Raw genomic sequence first — 23,239 nt, forward strand, 5'->3', positions numbered from 1 at the left:
GTATTTGGTATCAAATAAATTCCTCTTCCATAAAATGCACTGATAAAATATGTTATCTTTAAATTAAATGTGAGCGGCAAAAAAATATTCTAAAATGTCCTAAAGGAGAGAGTGAATGATTTGAAGGGCCGTCCATGTCTAGCAGGGTTGGGTGTCAATTCATTTTCAAGCCATTCCACTTTTTTGTGTGTATTATTATAATTCTTTTTACAATATGCCATTTTCAAATTCATCCATTGAATTTCAGTTCACTTCCTGATTTGACCACATTGAAAACCAAATTGACCCCGACCCCATTGTCTAGGTAGCGAGGACACTCCCTCTGGTTAACACAGGACAGTCTTGGTCTTTTCGCGGTCAACGTTCTCTCCACGGTTCATCTCACGGCCGGTCAGTGGTCACTTCTACCGGCCCTGCTGCAAGTACTGCTGGGTGAACATGTTCAACTCACTGTCCAGCCAGCCAGCCTTATTCCTGCCAGGGGACAAGGCAACACCATACTCAGGTACAGAGATAGGTACACACCATCAAGACAGTAGTAGTGCCTTGTCTTCAATGAAAACAGATGGTACTTTAATATCACACTGAACGAAAATAAAATCGCAACATCCAACAATTTCAAAGATTGCGTTACAGTTCATATAAGTAAAATCAGTCAATTGAAATTAATTCATTAAGCCCTAATCTATGGATTTCACATGACTGGGCAGAGGCACAGCCATGGGTGGGGAGCCAGGCCCAGCCAATCAGAATGAGTTTTTCCCCCACAAAAGGGCTTTATTACAGATAGAAATAGTCCTCAGCACCCCCCTCCCCTCTCAATCCCACAGGTGAAGATGCCGGATGTAGAGGTCCTGGGCTGGTGTAGTTACATGTGGTCTGCGGTTGTGAAGCCGGTTCGACCTATTGCCAAATTCTCTAAAACATTGGAGGCGGCTTATGGTAGATAATTTCTCTCTGGTAACAGCTCTGGTGGACATTCATGCAATCAGCATGCCAATTGCATGCTCCCTCAAAACTTGAGACATCTGTGGAATTGTGTTGCGTGACAAAACTGCACATTTTAGTGGCCTTTTATTGTCCCCAGCACAAGGTGCACCTGTTTAATGATCATGCTGTTTAATCAGCTTCTTGATATGCCTGTCAGGTGGATGGACTATCTTGACAAAGGATAAATTGCTCACTAACAGGGAAGTAAACACATTTGTGCACAATTTTAGAGAAATAAGCTTTTTGTGTGTATGGAACATTTCTGGGAACTTTTATTTCAGGTCATGAAACATGGGACCAACACTTTACATGTTGTGTTTATATTTTGGTTCAGTGCAGTTATGCCCAATCATTTTTTCCCCTTTACTATGAGCCCGTTGAGAGTTGAAGTTATTGAGAATGCCAAGGAGTCTTGATCACTGAGCAATGTTTACTGAGCAGTGTCCGAAATAGTACCCTATCCCCTATGCAGTGCTCTACTTCTGACCAGAGTCTTTTGGGCACTTGGTTTTATAGGGAATAGGGTRCCATTTCAGACGCAACCAGTGTGTTACCGAGCGTCATGTCTTACCGGAGCAGTTTGGCCTTGCTCTGCAGCGCATCCAGCAGCTCTATCTTCGTGTTCATGTCGGTGATCTCATCCTCCAAGTTCTGCCGCGTCACGTCCACCTGCTGACACAGCTGAGCAAAGGTGCCGGCCAGCTCCCTGCACAGACAGACACACACCCAGCAGCTCAGAGCCACGCAGTCTCAACTCTCGCTGAACAAGATTCCTATAGAGCCATGTCAACTTCAGCATGTCCTCAAGCGTTTAGGCATTTTGAGGAATAGCGCTCTGAGATTCAGGGGCCATATGTGTACCGAGCATCTCTGAGTAGAGGTGCTCATCTAGGATCGGTTTCCCCCATCCGTGTCGTTTTAGGCCTTGTGATATAAAAAACGAAAACTGATCGTAAATCAGGAGTCCTTGGGTCCTACTTACGACTGTTAAGTCAGCTTTGTTTTCAGAATGACCTACAACTGCAAAGAGCAATAGGCTCACTTGGTAGCTTATAGGCAAACCGGATCCCACTGCCAGTCCCTCCTCTCACCACCAGAGGGCCTCTATGAGTCATGTTCAGAGAACAACTCCCACACTGCAGGAGACAATCTATTTATATAAAACAGGCTTACATAACGTTGTGTGACAGATTGACTGGCCAGTGGTTCTACGAAGAGGCTTTAGAAAATTCTATACTAGCTGTCAAACATGCAGAACTGAACTACGGAGAGTGGCAGTGTGGAGCCCTGCCAAACATGCCATCTCTTTGTTGAGGGGATTATATTGGCCTTGTAAGACTCGGTTGTGGTGGCGTAGGAGGACAGCGGGCAGATAGAGAAATAGATGGAGAGCAAATGGATAGAGGGAGAAAGTGAGGTGAAAGAGGGATAGATAGGAAGAGATGATGTAGTGAGAAAAGGAGTGAGTCAGACAAAAACAGACCGCTGTAGATGGGGTGTCCATTACTCACTGCTGAACCTGGTGGCTGCAGTTGGAGCCGGTGTAGCTGACGATGAGCTGCAGCTTCTCGCTGGCGTAGTCCACAAACTGGCGCTTGAAGGCCCTCTCCTTGGCCTTGGTGGTCCAAGTGAGGCGCTCGTACACGTACAGCAGGCCGTACAACCCGACCGAAAGGGCAATCAGACGCCAGCCCACCGCCTTCCAGATCTGACACACACATTTTCAATACTTAGATTTTCAAATGAACCGTTGTTGAGTGCAAAGGAAGAAAATACATTTCATGCCTGGGTTAAACAGGGAAAAACACTGAAAGTATCAACTCCTTTCCAACTTGTTTTCGGAGACGACACTTTTGGTTTAGGGCCTTGTCAACAACCATTTGCACATTCTGTAAAGCCTTCAGTGTGTTTCCTCTATCCTTACCACGCCGCCGACGACTATGATGCCCATGGATGTACGGGAGGTGAGGGAGGCCAGGCCGGTCACCATGGAGACCATCAGCTCCTCCTGGGTCATGGAGTTCTGGGGGAACGGGGGCATGCTGGTGCTGACCGGGGTGAGGGCCATAGGCCGAGGAACCTACAGGACAGACACCAATGACGTATATAAACCCGGCATAGCTGATGATACCTCTTGACCAATAAGAGCCTTTAAAAGCCACCGTTACGCCATTATCATACTCCTCCTTTCAGAGATTTGATAAACGGAAGTGAATCGGGGGGGGGGAAACGATATCCCCACATTAAAATAACCAACTGGTCAACAATGCCACAATGTGCGGAATATGAATGCAGCCAGCACCAATTCAAGCGATGTGGGAAGATATTTCATATGCAAGTATCGAAATTATTAGTGTAGTACTTTATGGTCCATTTTAAGAGATAGACTGCTCCTGACAGCTTGTGGTACGGTATAACCATAGCAACGCACGTAAGCAAATGTCTGTATGCTAGCTAGCTTACAAAGCGATATTAAGCACGGATGACGTGGCGATGCGTGTGTGCAATTTAACTGCTATTCTTATTGATTTTCTAATAGTCCTTTCACAGCTGTTGAACAAATATTGTGCATTGACAATGAATGTAGTTAACGCCGGCAGCCAGCCTGGTGCTGCTATATGACATGCTGTATGGAAAGAGGTCACCAGTGAACTCCGTGTTTACAGTCTATAGACGGTTAGCTGACAACGTCACAAAACGACGTGCGCCCTTCAAAATGGGGCAGAAGTCAGCGTGCTGTTGTGATCCTGGAGGACCAGATTGTCTGCAAGAATGACAAGCTGCCATGAGGGGAACCGGAAGTGGCTCGTTTCAGCTCATTTCACGTTGTTCTTGATACCATGTCTTGTTTTGAGGCGTTTTGACTGGATTTCATGTCAACGTCATTTTGGCAAAAATTCACTAGCTAACCAACAACTGTAACAAATGTATTTGAGAGACAAGTGCTCATTGTGCAAATGTATGTTTTCAATAAACATAGATGGAATATAGCTTACATGTCAACAATCTCAGCCAACCCAGTCCGTTCTGCCCCATAGTTGCGCACACGTCTGTTTTGTTGCTAAACAACCAACCCATCCACGAGGGAACCAGTTCCTAGGTTTATTGTACGAATAGTAACTCATGGCTCTTTTTACTGGCTTCATGGGGGATTAACTTTACATCAGAGTGATCTCAAAGCACTGAGCAAGCACAGGAATAAGAACACAGAATGGAGTATGCTTGCCTGCTATCAGAGAGGATTCGCCCCTTGTTCCACTGAGAAAGGTATCATTTTATCTTCTCTCTTTACAGGGACAATATGCTTTTCAAACAATAACAAAGCGGTCACCCAGCCAATGACTTAAATAGCTGAGGGATGATGCTGGAGAAATGTAACCACTCAGAGCTATGGATGACCATCCATGAGATCAAAATGATAGATTTAACCATATTTTGAGCCTATACAGTGTTTGCTTACAATTACATAACTTACAAACAAAGGAGTAAAACAAGCTTATATTTATTTTGGGGGTACTGATGGGGTAAGAAAATGTAACTAAACTCGAGGCATTGTAAATTATATTCTTTAAGAATAAATACATTTAAAAGTCGAAAAATTGAGGAAGCGATCACAATGACGCCTTTAGGGTCAGGATTGGGGGCTGGTGTAAACCTGATCCTAGATGTGTGGTGAAGGGCTTGCTCTACCTAACCCTTTTCTTAGGGAAATAACACACACACACCTGGTCGTTGTAGCCCATGAGGGCACGTCGTGTGTTCTTGGGTCCCAGAAAGCGGTTGACCAGCATGGTCCAGCCCAGGGAGAAGTGGAAGCCAATGTCCTCCTGGAAGTCACTGCACAACTTGTCGCAGGCCAGGTCGTAGCTGAGGGTGAAGATCTGCTGCCGCGGCACCAGCTTGTCCACCTGCTCCTGGACCGGCCCCGGAAGCAGGGGCTTCAGACCATCTGAGAGGGGGGATGCTAGTTGACAACATCTCCACGTGGTTTCACAATTGAACAACAATTTAATTTACTGGGAATATTTCGGCCAGTGTTCCTTTAAGAATAGGATGGGGTTTGGAATTGTGTGAGTGCCGCTGCTGCGGGACTGACCGATCATCTCTGTCTGGGTGGACTGCAGGGCAGCGGTGATGGCTGTGGAACACCTCTCAGACATGTTCCTGCCCAGGCCCTCCTCAATGTGCCTGTGGAGCTCCTGGAACAAACACACACAGTACAACATCACCACCACAATCTCAAAGGTTCAGTCCAAAATGGACACCCTATTACGTATGTAATGCACTGCTTTTGGCCTGTCCCGTACACTACAGCCACTTTCAAAATGGGCACCCTATTCTGTACATAGTACAACACATTTGATCAGAGAGAAAACAGAAACTGTACAGTATGACATTCTGAACACACTAAAACATAAAACAATCCAAGTTCATGTTCATGGAAGTTTGCCAATCTGAACACACCCTTAAATGTCAAAGGGTGTGTTCAGGTAATTCCTTGCAAGGGTTGTTCTCTTAGAGAAGACACCAGGACAGAACAGGCCTTAGGGAGAATTCCACTAACACTCTGAAAAGGATTGAGGCCTATGGCAGCGGTGGCCCATCCTCCTCCTAGAGACCTACTGGGTATGTAGGTTTTTGTTCCAGCCCTGCTCAAACACACTCGATTCAGCTAATCAAAGTCCAGATGACAGCCGATTAGTAGAATCAAGCATAAACACCCGGTAGCAAAAGGAGTGGGAGGAGGTGTGTGTGCGAGCAAGCGCTTGTTTGTGTTGGAGGCCAGGGAATCACTCACGTTCTTGTACACCTTGAGCACCACCTGAGACGGATGGAAGTCCATGTGGAAGTCATCCACCAGCACAAAGAGTCGCCTGATCTCCTCTGCCATGGCGTTGGACACCTACACACACACAGGGTGTGAGGGAAGAACAACGTTCACTAGACCTTTCTTAGAATTCAATCGTAGCGCGGCAGCCCGTTTTAAACGTGACCTACCTGTCGCTCTACTTCCTCTGTGATCTTCTTGATCTTGCTCTTGCAGTCCAGCGTCAGCAGGTCCAGCTGTTTGTCGATGAACTCCATGCGGTCCTGGCGCTCCTCCCTGGTTTCTAGGCAGTGAATCCTGAACACACAAGGTTCACAAAACATGGAGCACAACTGGTTGCCTCGCACGGCAGCCGTTCCCTATCGCTTCCATCATATCGGTTCAAATGAAGGAAAGGAGACACGGAAGACATTTTGACAATTGAGGCAGCCTGGGTACTTGGCGTGACCCGAGAACTCACCTCTGCTCCTGAGCCGCCACGTGCACCGAGTCCATGATGAGCCGTAGGGTCTCCGAGATCTGCTTGGCCCTCACAGTGTGCTGCTCAAACTTGGTCTTCACCGCAGACTGAGAGATACACTCCTACAAGAACAGGGAAAAACAGAGCGTTTCATAAGAGGGCCTAGTGGAATGGGCATAAATATCCTGATACGTTCAATGGCTTTCAACTGTCGAGCTCACGCTCTCCTAACTAGAGCATGCACCAGCACTTGAGCAGAGTTCGGTACATCTCTAATGGGAACCTAGACGAAGTATTGTAAACTGTATACCCCATTCACTCCGAGAGGTTCTTTCATTAGAAAGCCTTACCTCGAAGCGCCGCTCAAAGTTCTGGAACTCAAACATCCTGGCCTGGAATCCCTCGGCCAGAGCACCACCTGAACAAGTAAGGAGTGTGTTTATTATTTTAGGAAATTTTTCCTGGATATTACATCGTTGTTTTTCTGTGAATGTCTACCTGAGTGGCTTACAGTGCATTCGGGAAGCATTCAGACCCCTTGACTTCTTCCACATTTTGTTAGGTTACAGCCTTATTCTAAAATGTATTAAATAAATCTCAATCTACACAGAATACCCCACAATGACAAAGCGAAAACAGGTTTAAACATTTTTGAAAATGTATATAAAAAAAGACAATGCTTATTCACATAAGTATTCAGACCCTTTACTATGAGACTCAAAATTGAGCTCAGGTGCATCCTGTTTCCATTGACCATCCTTGAGATGTTCCTACATCTTGATTGTAGTCCACTTGTGGTAAATTCAATTGATTGGACATGATTTGGAAAGGCACACACCTGTCTATATAAGGTCCCACAGTTGACAGTGCATGTCAGAGCAAAAAACARGCCATGAGGTCGAAGGAATTGTCCGTAGAGCTCAGAGACAAGATTGTGTCGAGGCACAGATCTGGGGAAGGTACCAAAACATTTCTGCAGCATTGAAGGTCCCTAAGAACAGTTACCTCCATCATTCTTAAATGGAAGAAGTTTGGAACCACCAAGACTCTTCCTTGAGCTGGCCGCCGGCCAAACTGAGCAATCGGGGGAGAAGAGCCTTGGTCAGGGAGGAACCGAGGAACCAAGAACCCGATGGTCACTGTGACAGAGCTCCAGAGTTCCTCTGTGGAGATGGTTGTCCTTCTGGAAGGTTATCCCATCTCTATAGCACTCCACCAATCAGGCCTTTATGGTAGAGTGGCCAGACAGAAGCCACTCCTCRGTAAAAGGCACATGACAGCCCGCTTGGAGTTTGCCAAAGGGCACCTAAAAGACTCTCAGACCATGAGAAACAAGATTCTCTGGTCTGATGAAACCAAGAATTAACTCTTTGGCCTGAATGCCAAGCATCACATCTGGAGGAAACCTGGCACCATCCTTACGGTGAAGCATGGTGGTGGCAGCATCATGCTGTGGGCATGTTTTTCAGCGGCAGGGACTGGGAGACTAGTCAGGATCGAGGGAAAGATAAACGAAGCAAAGTAGAGAGAGATCCTTGATGAAAACCTGCTCCAGAGCACTCAGGACCTCAGACTGGGGCAAAGGTTCACCTTCCAACAGGACAACGACCCTAAGCACAGCCAAGAGAAGGCAGGAGTGGCTTCGGGACAAGTCTCTGAATGTCCATGAGTGGCCCAGCCAGAGCCYGGACTTGAACCCGATCRAACATCTCTGGAGAGACCTGAAAATAGCTGTGCAGCGAGGCTCTCCATCCAACCTGACAGAGCTTGAGAGGATCTGCAGAGAAGAATGTAAGAAACTCCCCAAATACAGGTGTGCCAAGCTTGTAGCGTCATAGACAACAGTGTGTATGTACCTGCTTCTGGCATCCCCTGGGCCTTCTGAACACGGGCCTGTAGGACCTCCTTTGCAGACACAAAGAAGATGCGGTCGCTGGCCTGGGCCCGGTCCACCACACCCAGCTCGTCCACCAGGAAACTGCTGCAGCGGTCCATGTGCTGCCTCCTCACCTGGGGGGAACAGAGTGACAGGGAGACCGGGTTCAATAGAGCCATTTTCTGTTTACCATCAAACGTCATGTTCGAGTGATGTGTGCGCATCCCGACGTAAAAAAAGCTCTGTAGCTGGATAGCTGACGTTGATGTCAGGACCTTGACAAACTTGCAGTGCGTGAGTGAGGACCATGAGGACATGCAAGACAATGGCTATGTTCAACAATATTATTAATCTAGGATATTGTACCTTCCCTCACTGGCATGTAGTAGGTTTCTAGGTTATCAAACCTCTAATGACATATGTAGACAGTCTGATTACATGTTAACTCACACGAGCGCCATTTCAAGTTGCAAGTGGTCATACCAACTTCCATGTAAACAAACCTCTTTCTGATGCGCACGCAACTTTTCATGACAGGGTCAAACACACACACACACAGCAGGAAAAATTACACATACATACATACACACACACTAGTGTAAACCCAAGCCTACAGGCACATGCTCCTCCTTTAACAAATTGTATTGGCAGACCTGAAATGGTCACAAAATATGGTATGTTCACTAAAGGGCAGGGACGTTACCAGTATCGCGATACTTGTTAGTGTCGTGCCAAGGAAACWAAAACGCCAAGCAGTATTAACCTCTTTAGGAAAATGGCCCTAATGTTGAAAACAAACATCATCCAGACGTACAGCAGGTTTTAAAAAGGACCAAAGAGTCCAGTTCATGTTTTTATTCTTCCCCATGGAAAAAGTATTGTGATACTGGCATCGTTACAGCCCTCATGTTCAACCTGACATTTATTTCAAAGGCATAAAGCCAGACTGGGGGCAGTCAGTCCCAGTTCAGTCTCCTGGCTAATCTCCAGGTGTCCTCAGATTCTGTGTTGGGTTGTATTATATCAAACATCTGAAGTGTTTCCCTTGTTGGACGACTCAGATAACTGTTAAAAATGGGTTTCACCCAAGTTACCTAAAATGTCCATAACACTTGAGCAAGGCACTTTGACCTCAAATTGCTTCTGTAAGTCTCTCTGGATAAGAGCACCTGCTAAAATGACTCAAATGTAAATGTATAAGTTATTAATAAGACTGTGGGGGATTACAACCTCTCCTGGCCCATAGAAGACATTCAAGATAAGGAAACATCCCACTTCTTTGGGTGAAGTGGACAGCACAGGGAGAGGTGGGTTGAGTATCACAAGTCCGAAAGACAGGCAGTCCCACAAGGTCTCGCTCAACCACCGGCATGATACGGCCATGTGAGGTGCAACCCTATACTTGAAATCAACACCTGGGCAGACCCTAGTGCCAACCCTACCTCACCATTAACTTAATTGCTGAATCTAATACTGTACTCTTGCAGGCAGTAGTTACCACATGTACTCGGCTCAACCACGACCCAGAATCTGGCACAAACCCATCTAGCCTCTCCTTGTATAATGTTACCCGGAACACCTTTCACCTACTCCATTTATTAGTGCAATTATTAGCCCAAAAACACTGTAGCTAATGCTCACCAAAACACTGGTATTTGGTGTAACCGTGATCTAAGGGTCAAAGCTAACGCTAACTCGCCACAGAATTCTCATTATAACCCTGACGGCTAATTCTAACTCACCTGAGAGTTCACAGTTCACTTTCTTTCACAATGTACACCATTTTAAAACCGTCCAAACTCCATTCGCAACCGGATTCAGTTGGTAAGAGAGATTCAGTCAATACTAGGAATAGATTGTCCACCATCTATTTTAAATACTATTTGAGAAGGTCCGGTCTGGGGATGTGACAAATGTAAAAAGAMATAAACTTCTCTCTCGTTCAAACGATAAAAAAAAWAAAAAATGACGTGAATTCACAATTCAGATATGGTCCTGCGTATGAACGCTAGGGGGCAACGCAAATCAATCTACCTCAGTTCTGACTACCTACCATAGGGTTGTCTCTAGTTACCACAGCCACAAAGTCATAAAAGCTGTCTATTTCTACAATTGATCTTCTTAAAAATGTGATTTTAAACCTAACCACACTGATAACTTGATGCCTAACCTGGCTGGTGTGTTTACAGACATATTCAATCAATCCTTATCCCAGTCTGCTGTTCCCACATGCTTCAAGAGGGCCACCATTGTTCCAGTTCCCAAGAAAGCTAAGGTAACTGAGCTAAATGACTACCTTCCCGTAGCACTCACTTCCGTCATCATGAAGTACTTTGAGACTAGTCAAGGATCATATCACCTCCACCCTACCTGCCACCCTAAACCCACTCCAATTTGCTTACCGCCCTAATAGGTCCACAGACGACGCAATCACACTGCCCTATCCCATCTGGACAAGAGGAATACCTATGTGAGAACGCTGTTCATCGACTACAGCTCAGCATTTAACACCATAGTACCCTCCAAACTCGTCATCAAGCTCGAGACCCTGGGTCTCGACCCCGCCCTGTGCAACTGGGCCCTGGACTTCCTGACGGGCCGCCCCCAGGTGGTGAGGGTAGGTAACAACATCTCCACCCCGCTGATCCTCAACACTGGGGCCCCACAAGGATGCGTTCTTAGTCCTCTTCTGTACTCCCTGTTCACCCACGACTGCGTGGCCATGCACGCCTCCAACTCAATCATCAAGTTTGCAGACGACACTACAGTAGTAGGCTTGATTACCAACAACGTAGAGACGGCCTACAGGGAGGCGGTGAGGGCCCTCGGAGTGTGGTGTCAGGAAAATAACCTCACACTCAACGTCAACAAAACAAAGGAGATGATCGTGGACTTCAGGAAACAGCAGAGGGAGCACCCCCCTATCCACATCAACTGGACAGGAGTGGAGAGGGTAGAAAGTTAAGTTCCTCGGCGTACACATCACGGACAAACTGAAATGGTCCAACCACACAGACAGCGTGGTGAAGAAGGTGCAGCAGCGCCTCTTCAACCTCAGGAGGCTGAAGAAATTCAGCTTGTAACCAAAAACACAAACTTTTACAGATGCACAATCGAGAGCATCCTGTCGGGCTGTATCACCGTCTGGTACGGCAACTGCTCCGCCCACAACCGTAAGGCTCTCCAGAGGGTAGTGAGGTCTGCACAACGCATCCCCGGGGGCAAACTACCTGCCCTCCAGGACACCTACACCACCCGATGTCACAGGAAGGCCAAAAAGATCAAGGACAACAACCACTGCCTGTTCACGAGCCACTGCCTGTTCACCCCGCTTCCATCCAGAAGGCGAGGTCAGTACAGGTGCATCAAAGCAGGGACCGAGAGACTGAAAAACAGCTTCTATCTCAAGGCCATCAGACTGTTAAACAGTCATCATTAACATTGAGTGGCTGCTGCCAACATACTGACTCAACTCCAGCCACTTTAATAATGGAARAATTTATGAAAAGAATGTATCACTAGCCACTTTAAACAATGCCACTTCATATAATGTTTACATACCCTACATTACGCATCTCATTACGCATCTCATATGTATATACTGTACTCTATACCATCTACTGCATCTTGCCTATGCCGGTCGGCCATCACTCATTCATGTATTTATTTTGTGGACATATTCTTATTCATTCCTTTACACTTGTGTGTATAAGGTAATTGTTGTGAAATTGTTAGGTTAGATTACGTGTTGGACATTACTGCATTGTCGGAACTAGAAGCACAAGCATTTCACTACACTCGCATTAACATCTGCTAACCATGTGTATGTGACAAATCAAATTTGATTTGATTAAAACCGAAACGCAACAAAAATTCATGAATCTTTACAATATAGCCAATTTTGACTTTGTGGTTGTGCCATCTAGTCCAAAACCCTACCAGACGGCGCTCACCTTACTAGTGTTCCCCACCCATTCAGCAACAATTCTCTGCTGTGTGCCGCTCCTCCATGTTCTCACTTCTCATCATTGTGATGGATCGTTGCAGTGATATATGTAACAGCGTGTTCATAGACGTCCAGCAATCTGTTAACGCCACGTATGGTGCGCTTTGTACAATTTCTCCATCCGGACCGGCACAATTTTTCGACATGGCATCTTGTGGTATGTTTCTAGACATTCCATTAGGGCAACATTGAAGCTGACATCCTCTACCTTTGACAATGGCTGCATATCAAATGCAATCATTTCTGTAATCGGTGTTGTRATTTTCTCAGTCTGTCCCTTATCGCAATGCTGCCAGCAAGCAATGGGTTGTGTCTCACGGTGCCTCCCGTTCAGCATTGCACCTGTACTGCCAAAGTAGCTCAATTTCACCTCGCAAAGTTTGCATTTCACCACCTTCTCCTTTAAAAACTTCTCAAAGTATTGCCATACAGGACTTAGCTGCTGTCGCTTCCCTGTCTCACTGACAATTTTTCCAACTGTTAACAACGATGACGTGCGGAGCGCTTTATATCCATGGCAAATCATTTGAAAAATGCATATCTCCTCCTACTAATGTAACAATGCTGCAAGTATTTTATCAAACATTTCCGCTTTATGATGATGATCAGGACCTGTTAGTGGCGGCTTTGGGATCCTAATTCTGTAAAAAAATAAAAATAATGAAGTTGTAGAAACGTTAACAATCCCAATTTCGTTTAAACGTCACACCCCTAATCCGGTCACATACATTTCCTYGGTGGCAAAGGTCCAGACGGATATTGTCATTCATCAGCGTAGTAACAAACCTTCCCCTCGCAGCCAAAGCCAAACCAAACTGTTCACGATTAAAATGTTGCAGTTTTAAAGCAAATTTCCTGCAATTCTATACCTTTTGCCATGGGGCCGACAGAAAATGTTGCCGTTTTAAAAGCTCATGAAAATCCATGTCTTGTGTGTTTATTGTGTGTTTAACACTGTAATGAACCAGTGTTTTTATTACATGTCAATATGTCAGTGTATTCTTTCTGTTGTTTGGAACATTGTGTTGTGAAAATGTGATTGTATTATAAAATTGTTTTGTAAATGTTAAAGACTCTTGGAAGATTAGTCCTAAAATAAAATATGTTTAGCCCTGACTGCCAACGCTAAAACTAACCTCGGCGTAACAAATGACTGCCAACGCTAAAACTAACCTCGGCGTAACAAATGACTGCCAACGCTAAAACTAACCTCAGCGTAACAAATGACTGCCAACGCTAAAACTAACCTCAGCGTAACAAATGACTGCCAACGCCAAAATAACGCTAAAACTAACCTCGGCGTAACAAATGACTGCCAACGCTAAACTAACCTCAGCGTAACAAATGACTGCCAACGCTAAAACTAACCTCAGCGTAACAAATGACTGCCAACGCTAAAACTACCTCAGCGTAACAAATGACTGCCAACGCTAAAACTAACCTCAGCGTAACAAATGACTGCCAACGCTAAAACTAACCTCAGCGTAACAAATGACTGCAACGCTAAAACTAACCTCAGCGTAACAAATGACTGCCAACGCTAAAACTAACCTCAGCGTAACAAATGACTGCCAACGCTAAAACTAACCTCAGCGTAACAAATGACTGCCAACGCTAAAACTAACCTCAGCGTAACAAATGACTGCCAACGCTAAAAACTAACCTCAGCGTAACAAATGACTGCCAACGCTAAAACTAACCTCAGCGTAACAAATGACTGCCAACGCTAAAACTAACCTCAGCGTAACAAATGACTGCCACGCTAAAACTAACCTCAGCGTAACAAAGTGACTGCCAACGCTAAAACTTACCTCAGCGTAACAAATGACTGCTAATGCTAACTCACCTCCTCCATGTACTCCGGCTCCGAGGCAGAGGCATCCCAGCGGTTGTTTAAGATGAAGATGTTTGGACTGGAGAGACGCTCGTTGACCTTGTGGAAGAATGACTTCTCCTGCAAAGAGTAGCATTTGTCTATTCAAAATCCAATAAACCCTCAGACACCTTGACTGGCATTTGGCCAACATGCAAGTTCGGGCCGAGTGGATTTCTTTCTAGARTAGAAACATGTCTCTTACCGTCTGCATCAGAGTGGACTCAGAGTTTGCCACCAGGACAAAGACGTCGGCGTCCAGGCAGAACTTGTCGATCCAGCTGTCCAGCTCTGTCGTGACATCAATACCGGGGCTGTAGGAGCAGAATTATGGGATGACTTCAGGTCACAAGGCCACAGTAGAAACTATACTGAACAAAAATAAATGCAACATGAAACAATTTCAAAGATTTTACTGAGTTACAGGTCATATCAGTCAAATGAAGTAAATGACTTAGGCCCTAATCTATGGATTTCACATGATTGGGAATACAGATATGCATCTCTTGGTCGGACACCTTAAAACAAAAACAAGAGGCGTGGATCAGAAAACCAGTCAGTATCACGTGTGACCACCATTTGCCTCATGCAGCGCCAYATCTCCTTTGCATAGAGTTGATCAGGCTGTTGATTGTGGCCTGTGGAATGTTGTCCCACTCCTCTTCACTTGCTGTGCGAAGTTGCTGGATATTGGAGGGAACTGGAATACACGTCAATCCAGAGCATCCCAAACATGCTCAAATAGGTGACATGTCTGGTGAGTATGCAGGCCATGGAAGAATTGGAACATTTTCAGCTTCCAGGAATTGTGTACAGATCCTTGCAACATGCATTATAATGCTGAAACAWGGGGTGATGGCTGTAGATGAATGGTACAACAATGGGCCTTATACTGTGACGAGATCCTCTCTGTGCATTCAAATTGCCATCAATAAAATGCAATTGTGTTTGTGGTCCGTAGCTTATTCCTGCCCATACCATAACCCCACCGCCACCAGTGGGCACTCTGTTCACAATGTTTACATCAGCAAACCGCTCGCCCACACGACGCCATACACGTGGTCTGCGGTTGTGAGGCCGGTTGGACGTACTGCCAAATTCTCTAAAACAACGTTGGAGCCGGCTTACRGTAGAGAAATKAACATTCAATTCTGGCAAAGGCTCTGGTGGACATTCCTGCAGTCAGCATGCCAATTGCACGCTCCCTCAAAACTTGAGACATCTGTGGCATTGTGTTGTGTGACATAACTGCACATTTTAGAGTGGTCTTTTATTGTCCCCCAGCACAAGGTGCACCTGTGTAATGATCATGCTTTTTGATATGCCACACCTGTCAGGTGRATGGATCATCTTCGCAAAGTAGAAATGCTCACTAACAGRGATGTAAACAAATTTGTGCACAAAACTTGAGATAAATACACTTTCCGCGTATGAAACAATTCTGGAATCTTTTATTTCAGCTCATGAAACATGGGACCAACACTATACATGTTGCGTTTACATCTTTGTTCAGTGTATATGAGGATATTGTAGTTTGTAGAAGAGGAGTAGGCATACAAAGGTTAAGGGCGAAGAGTGGTACCCATTCCAACATCAACCTCTGAGCACTTCCAGAGGACCCCTGGTTGTGCTAAAATAACAATGCCAGAAGGGAATGGTCTACCTGATCCTTTTAGATGTGTGGTGTGTGTTGCCCTCACCTGTCCACCAGCACCAGGTCGTCCCTAAGCAGGGCACACTTGACTTTGGGCCACATGACACACACCAGGCTTCCTGCATCCAGGTCCTCATCCTGATGTAGAGCATGGGCTAGCTGGTTCACCGTCTGAGAAACAGTGAGCAAGACAGAAATAGAAAGTGATTGCGCAAGAGAGAGACAAAACATGCAATAACATGTGTTCACATTTGAACTTTGACTACATTTGATTGTATGAGTTATTGTAATAAAAGGACAGATTACTAGGAAGGAAATAGATTTATAATCTATTGGCATGTGTCCCTATTTAAACCCATAGCAACGATACCACGATGACATAACATATTTCCATAGAGATAAAGATTCTATGGAAAAAGGTTGCATCAAAAAGGTTACTCATCTGTGCCAACAAATAAAGTAGCCAGGCAGAGATTTTTCCTATGAGCAGAGCGTAGATCTGTGTTGATCATTAGCCAGCGGAAATGACCGGCTTTCCGGGGTTTAGTCCCCATGGGGAGAGAGGAGGCCTGGGAAAGCTGTTAGCAGCCAGCATGCTTCACCCAGACCTACACTACAGTCAAGAGTTTGGATACACCTTCTCATTCAAGGGGTTGTATTTTTACATTGTAGAATAACAGTGAAGACATCAAAACTATGAAATAACACATATCATGTAGTAACCAAAAAAAGTGTTATATTTTGATTTGTTTATTTTATATTTGAGATTCTTCAAARTAGCTACCCTTTGCCTTGATGACAGCTTTGCACCCGCTTGGCATTCTGTCAACCAGCTTCATGAGGTAGTCACCTGCAATGCATTTAAATTAACAGGTGTGCCTTCTTAAAAGTTATTTTGTGAAATTTCTTTCCTTCTTAATGCATTTCAGCCAATCAGTTGTGTTGTGACAAGGTAGGGTGGTATACAGAAGATAKCCCTATTTGTTAAAAGACCAAGTCCATATTATGACAAGAACAGATCAAATAGGCAAAGAGAAACGGCAGTCCATCACTACTTTAAGACTAGGTCTGTCAATACRGAAAATKTWATGAACTTTGAAAGTTTCTTCAAATGCAATCGCAAAAAACCATCAAGTGCTATGATGAAACTGGCTCTCATGAGGACCGTCACAGGAAAGGAAGACCCAGAGTTACCTCTGCTGCAGAGGATAAGTTCATTAGATTTACCAGCCTCAGAAATTGCAGCCTAAATAAATGCTTCAGAGTTCAAGTAACAGACACATCTCAACATGAACTGTTCAGAGGAGACTACGAGAAAATCAGGACTTGCTGCAAAGAAACCACTACTAACACCAATAATAAGAAGAGACTTGCTTGACCAAAGAAATACGAGCAATGGACATTAGACCAGGGGAAATCTGTCCTTTGGTCTGATGATCTCTGCATGTGTGGTTCCCACCGTGAAGCATGGAGGAGGTGGTGTTATGGTTTGGGGGTGCTTTGCTGGAGACACTGATTTATTTAGAATTCAAGGCACACTTAACCAACATGGCTACCACAGCGGTACACCATCCCATCTGGTTAGGACTTACACAGCTGGAATGTGAACACATGATMAGATCGGCTGAGAGCATTCAGGGTTGCTGGTGTTTTGTTGATTCTGTTGCTATGTTTGGACACGCGGGTCAGTAACAGGTTTGATCGGGATGCATATCATAGGCACGCGGCCATATCTGGGTCATAAACTACAGTCAACAGAGAAGGGGACATTTCTGGGCTCCTTTAGGTGATTATGTGATACATTGCACCAACATTTCGATACGGACAATAAAAAGTTACCGGGATGCTGGTATTTTAAAGAATAAAATAACATTGATAAGAAGTAGCTTAAATTCAAGAAAAAAAACATTCCATTAAGAGATGTCTACTTTCCAAGTGACAAAGGTGTGGTACTCGTTAAACTGTGGTGCAACTGGCTAAGAGAGGTTTGCTTGTGTACAATTTAAAAAATAGGTGCTGGATAACCAGTGAGAGTCATGGTTTTGACGGAGGACTATTGGTTTACCGGGCCACCCACCGTTTACTGAATAAGACAMCGGCTCAACAGAAAGCCACTGTGACAGATCTGACTTCATCTTCTGTAGGACAAGCAAAAATGTATTCATACAGTACAGACAATTACAAGCCACCTGTATATCAATCCTGTTTACTGCTGTTATACTTAGATGGGCATTGCATCACAGTAATTACAATGCCTAAATKAAGATGGGCTTGGGAGATTTGAACACATTAAAAGGTTGAGAGCATGTTCTTGTCTCAACAAACATTCAATTTAAATCTTAAACTTACTCTAAAGGATTTGTGTGTTGTGCTGAGCAAACCCAGAGGAAGGCGCAGTGTCGAAACGTTTGTATCTTCAATACATTTTTGGGAGGACACATGTGGGACTTTATTTTTCATAAAGTATGTTTTTTCCCCCCATTAGTCAGCGCCTCGCAAACTTATTGGGTGTGTGTGCACTTAGCTAGCGTGCTAAGAGTTCAGAGAAGTCATCCAGGGTGCAGTATCCAACTTTAAAGAGCTTTAAGTAACGTCTTGTATTTTTACCTCCAATTAATTTTATTCCAAAAAGGAAACACTTGTCCYTGTTGCTTTTTTAAAAGTTTATCTTTAACCTCGTGTGGAGGTACTGACTTTGATGCTCTTCTTCTCCTCTGATCCCTCTGTGAGCAGGAAGGACTCGTTGCCGTCGGTCCCCTCCACCTGCAGGAAACAGTTGGTGGTATGTCCTATCCCAGAGGGGAGCACCTTATCACACAGCATGGCGTTGATCACCGAGCTCTTCCCGTTACTTGTCCTATAAAGTAGAACACACTGAGTGAGGAACATTTAACACAGGTCTAGAGCATTTTCCAGAAATGTGCAGTAGTCCGACCCATTTTTGGAGAGACAAAATTGATTGTGTGATTCATTGAAAAATKAATAGCGGGGAAAACATGCAGCTTCCGAACAATGACTGGTGGCGGCAATGCCAGTGGTCATTACGCGGTGGAGGGAACGTACCTTCCGAAGAAGACACACTTCATGTGTCTGCGTGCCAGCACCTCTCCGATCCCTGCCACCTTTGACAGGTAACCGTGCACTTCCTGAACCTGCTCCTCTGTAGTGACCGGGTCCAGCTCCTCATTCCTATATGTGTCTGTGAGCGGTAGAAAAAAATWAATCACACAACCATTGTAAACCCCTAGGAACTAGACTAGAGGTCGGCCGATTAATTGGGGCCGATTTCAAGTTTTCATAACAATCGGTAATCGGCATTTTTGGACACCGATTGTAAAAGAGAGATTATCATTATTAAGAGTGCATTTAAGATCGTGTCGCTATCATGTGAGTTGATGCATTGCTTGCTGATGTGCAACTTCTACAAAAATGACAATATAAGATGTTAGGAGTTGTAGTAACTCACTGCAGGGCACTCTAATCACAGATTAACCATGTGGAGCTTTAGGTAGATAAACAGATGGGAAATGGTCTAAGTGCTTCTGTTAAGTTGTGACACCCTGAACAACCGGTAGTAACGCTGGTGCCAAGAGCGCTCCTGGTGAAATCACAGTTGGCTGGTGAAGTCTGGCACTCCTGCTAGCACGCACGGTACCAGTGCCATCGTGGCTTTTTGGCTTGACCTTGTAAGACTATTCCTGGCTGTTAGGACTACAAAAGTGCTTGATAGAAGATCAATTATCTTTTATATCTGTCAGAGGAAGTGCAAATGAACCAGTGAGATGTGTTTATGATGTGTGGTGTGATTGACCTAGTTCAGCTGCAGTGAGTAATATAGGCTTAGACGGATCATTAGTTTGATTAAAACTCAGGGCTGGGGAATTTGCAAGCTACGGCAGAGTCAGTTAAGAACAGATTCTTATTTTAAATATGAACGGCCTAGGAACAGTGGGTTAACCTGCCTCTGTTCCAGGGGCAAACGAAGATTTTTTACTTTGTCAGCCTCGGGATACGATCTACGCAAGCTTTCGACTGGCCCAATGCGCTAAACAACTAGGCTCCTGGCCGACACGACTATTATCAGCATACTCAGGTGCTGAATGCTATATGTAGGCCTATTGCGATTGCTCAAGGATTTAATTGTGATTTTGATGTTCCAAAAAGTTATTGCTGCGACAATAATTGTTTTGCTGCACTTGGCCATTCCACGGTGAACAAAGTGATGCTGAGAGCTGTGCGCGTTTTCACTTTAAAATGTATGCCAAACAAACAACACATGAATTTCAAGCTGAAAAGGACAACTGCTAAGCCACAACGGACATTTGAAAAAAGAAATCCTCGAATTTGACCAACACATGTTTCCTCGAACAAGTCAGATGCAAGTTTGTTAAAATAATGACAGTTGGGGTGCTTTTTGGTGGCCCGTCATTCTGTTACAAATTTTCATTCTGCACGTGATAAACATTTTAACAGTGAAAAATTCTGTGAGTCGGCGCATCTCTCTATTAATGTGGAGATTGCCCCACAGGGACAAGGAGGTCCATGAGAAAGACAACTTTTGATCGTCATGGAAATAAAAGTGCTTGAAACAAATTCGCTCACTATTGGAAAAAGATAGAGAACAATGATGTGGAAAGAAATTAGTGCCGCTTTTTTGGATGCAGTTTACAGCAGACTAACCGACAGATAAGTAATATTGCGTTATTAGGCTTAAATAACTATCTCCATATGTAACTATGATTTCCCCCCAATCGATCAAGTTTCAAGAGTCGCTGATTGGACCATTATAAGCCTTTTGTTTAGTCCAGTGTTATTTATTGGAACTAAACGGATCCTTCAAGAAGCGCTATTCTAGCTGCTTTGTCATTCTGAAGTGGATTTTTCTCCTGTTTAATTGTCATTGTGAATAATGAGGTGTGTCGTTCAGCTCAAAATATTCATATCTTCTTGCTTGCATATGGTACCCAATCTAAGCAATCGTCTGAAAAAAGGGGTAACTGTAAAAAAAAAAAGTTTAGAAATGGATAGTTAGCGGACTGTAAGCCTAGCTTACCTACTGAATAAGGGATCTGGAAACATCCCCGGTTTCCATTCTGTGGGATCTAAGTAGGAGAAGTGAATTGTATTGTTTGACAATCCTCACCCAATTTGAACCAGAGCAGCATTTGTTCCTATTAGCAGCTGGGCAGTTCAGAGGACCGTTCTACTCTATCATTTGAACTCCCCACAATTGAACATGTAGCGTAGTTTAAGTAGGGGTCAGTTAATGAAGTTTTAGTTTTCATTGCAGCACGTAACCATGTGTTATGCCTCATTGATTGCATACAACGGTGCCCGTGCTAGTTTAGTAGACTCTTTGTCAACTCCAGTTCCGTTTTTCCACGGGTGGACCATACGAGGTATGATCCAGTGTAGTCCGCTCTGGTAAAAGCTCTGTAATGATAAATGTAAAAATGGTAGATTCTTGATCTCGTTTAGTAAAATCGATGTTTAATGTGCGTGGCTAAGTTGGCAACACAGTAACATGGTATTATCTTTTTTTAAAGACGCTATCACTGGAATATGAGTACAGGAATTTGGGCTTTGTGTGTATTTTTCTCACCCTGGGTTTTGACTTTGTTGGGAATTGTACGCTCGTCTAAGGCTATCCTTGCGCATGCCATCACCGTTTCAGAAGAGATAGGGCCGTACGTATTAGTGACAGCTACATTTGAAATGATTTCATCTTTTTTCCGCCTCTTGTTTTTTTATTTTTTTTTACCGCTAGGATGATCTGTTACTCATGTTTGACTCATTTGCTCTCTTTGGTTCAGTGGCAATGTCCTCTGGTTTCATCGCGGCGCTAACGCCCAACGCTATTGGCAAAAAGCAAAAGACCTCTGCGGAAGGTGAACGCCAGCCCGCAATGCACTTTGTCACGGCAGAAGAAAATCACGGCAGTCTTCGAGGCGTCTGGCCGCGTCATAAAGAAAGCTCTACTTTCTGGAAGGTAGCTGACAGCTTTTCCCACTTACGACAGTTGTGGTCTATAAAGTGGCTTTCGTTTACACCAATGAAAGCACAATGTTTTGTGTGGTGTGGAATTGATTGACACTTGCCTGTTCTCATTTGGCAGCTTAGGTTTCAAATTTGGTTTAAAATAATGCAAAAAACAAAGTGTTGGAGAAGAAACGTAGAAGCTGCAATATGTGCCATGTAAAAAGCTAATGTTTAAGTTCCTTACTCAGAACATGAGAACATGATGAAAGCTGGTGGTTCCTTTTAACATGACATCTTCAATATCCCAGGTAAAGAAGTTTTAGGTTGTAGGAATATATGACTATTTCTCTCTATACCACTTGTATTTCATATGACCTTTGACTATTGGATGTTATTAGGCAACTTATAGTATTGCCAGTGTAAAAGTATAGCTTCCATCCCTCTCCTCGCCCCTACCTGGGCGCGAACCAGGGGACACATCGACAACAGCCACCCTCGAAGCATCGTTACCCATCGCTCCACAAAAGCCGCGGCCCTTGCAAGGCAAGGGGAACAACTACTTCAACGTCTCAGAGCGAGTGACGTCACCGATTTGAAATGCTATTAGCGCGCACCCCGCTAACTAACTAGTCATTTCACATCGGTTACACCCAGCCTAAATCTCGGGAGTTGATAGGCTTGAAGTCGTAAATAGCTCAATGCTTGAAGCACAGCGAAGAGCTGCTGGCAAATGCATGAAAAGTGCTGTTTGAATGAATGCTTACGAGCTTGCGTGCTGCCTACCACCGCTCAGACTGCTATATCAAATCATAGACTTAATTATAACATAATAACACACAGAAATACGAGCCGTAGTCATTAATATGGTCAAATCCGGAAATTATCTTTTCGAAAACCAAACGTTTATTCTTTCAGTGAAATACGGAACGCTTCCGTATTTTATTCGAACGGGTGCCATCCCTAAGTTTAAATATTGCAGTTACATTCCACAACCTTCAATGTTTTGTCATAACTATGTACAATTCTGGCAAATTAATTACGGTCTTTGTAGGAAGAAATGGTCTTCACACAGTTTGCAACGAGCCACGCGGGCCCAAACTGCTGCATGGTCCCTGACTGCTTGCACGGAACGCAAGAGAAGTGACACAATTTCCCTAGTTAAAAGAAATTCATGTTAGCAGGCAATATTAAACTAAATATGCAGGTTAAAAATATATACTTGTGTATTGATTTAAGAAAGGCATTGATGTTTATGGTTAGGTACATATTGGTGCAACGACAGTGCTTTTTTAGCAAATGCGCTTGTTAAATCATCAACCGTTAGGCGAAGTAGGCTGTGATTCGATGAGAAATTAACAGGCACCGCATCGACTATATACAACGCAGGACAAGCTAGATAAACTAGTAATATCATCAACCATGTGTAGTTAACTAGTGGTTATGTTAAGATTGATTGTTTTTTTAAGATACATTTAATGCTAGCTAGCATCTTACCTTGGCTTCTTGCTGCACTCGCGTAACAGGTAGTCAGCCTGCCACGCAGTCTCCTCGTGGAGTGCAGGATAATCGGCCC

At 44.3% G+C, this 23,239-nt stretch overlaps 1 protein-coding gene across 1 annotated transcript; it reads right to left on the minus strand.

Annotated features, from left to right (window-relative positions):
- Positions 1–201: 201 nt before the first annotated feature.
- mfn2 (mitofusin 2) lies at positions 202–21,350 on the minus strand. The gene is made up of 17 exons (XM_023990926.2): positions 21,290–21,350; positions 18,751–18,886; positions 18,382–18,544; positions 15,734–15,858; positions 14,239–14,347; positions 14,007–14,114; positions 8,135–8,288; positions 6,629–6,696; positions 6,279–6,400; positions 5,989–6,115; positions 5,789–5,893; positions 5,087–5,189; positions 4,716–4,939; positions 2,915–3,070; positions 2,502–2,698; positions 1,562–1,696; positions 202–474 (listed from the first exon to the last, which is right to left on the minus strand). Exons 1-17 carry the CDS (start codon positions 21,348–21,350, stop codon positions 405–407), a joined length of 2,163 nt encoding a protein of 720 aa, XP_023846694.2. The 3' UTR covers positions 202–404.
- Between the last annotated feature and the right edge of the window lie 1,889 nt (positions 21,351–23,239).

This window comes from Salvelinus sp. IW2-2015, linkage group LG7 (genome assembly GCF_002910315.2).
Source record: "Salvelinus sp. IW2-2015 linkage group LG7, ASM291031v2, whole genome shotgun sequence".
NCBI lineage: Eukaryota > Metazoa > Chordata > Actinopteri > Salmoniformes > Salmonidae > Salvelinus > Salvelinus sp. IW2-2015.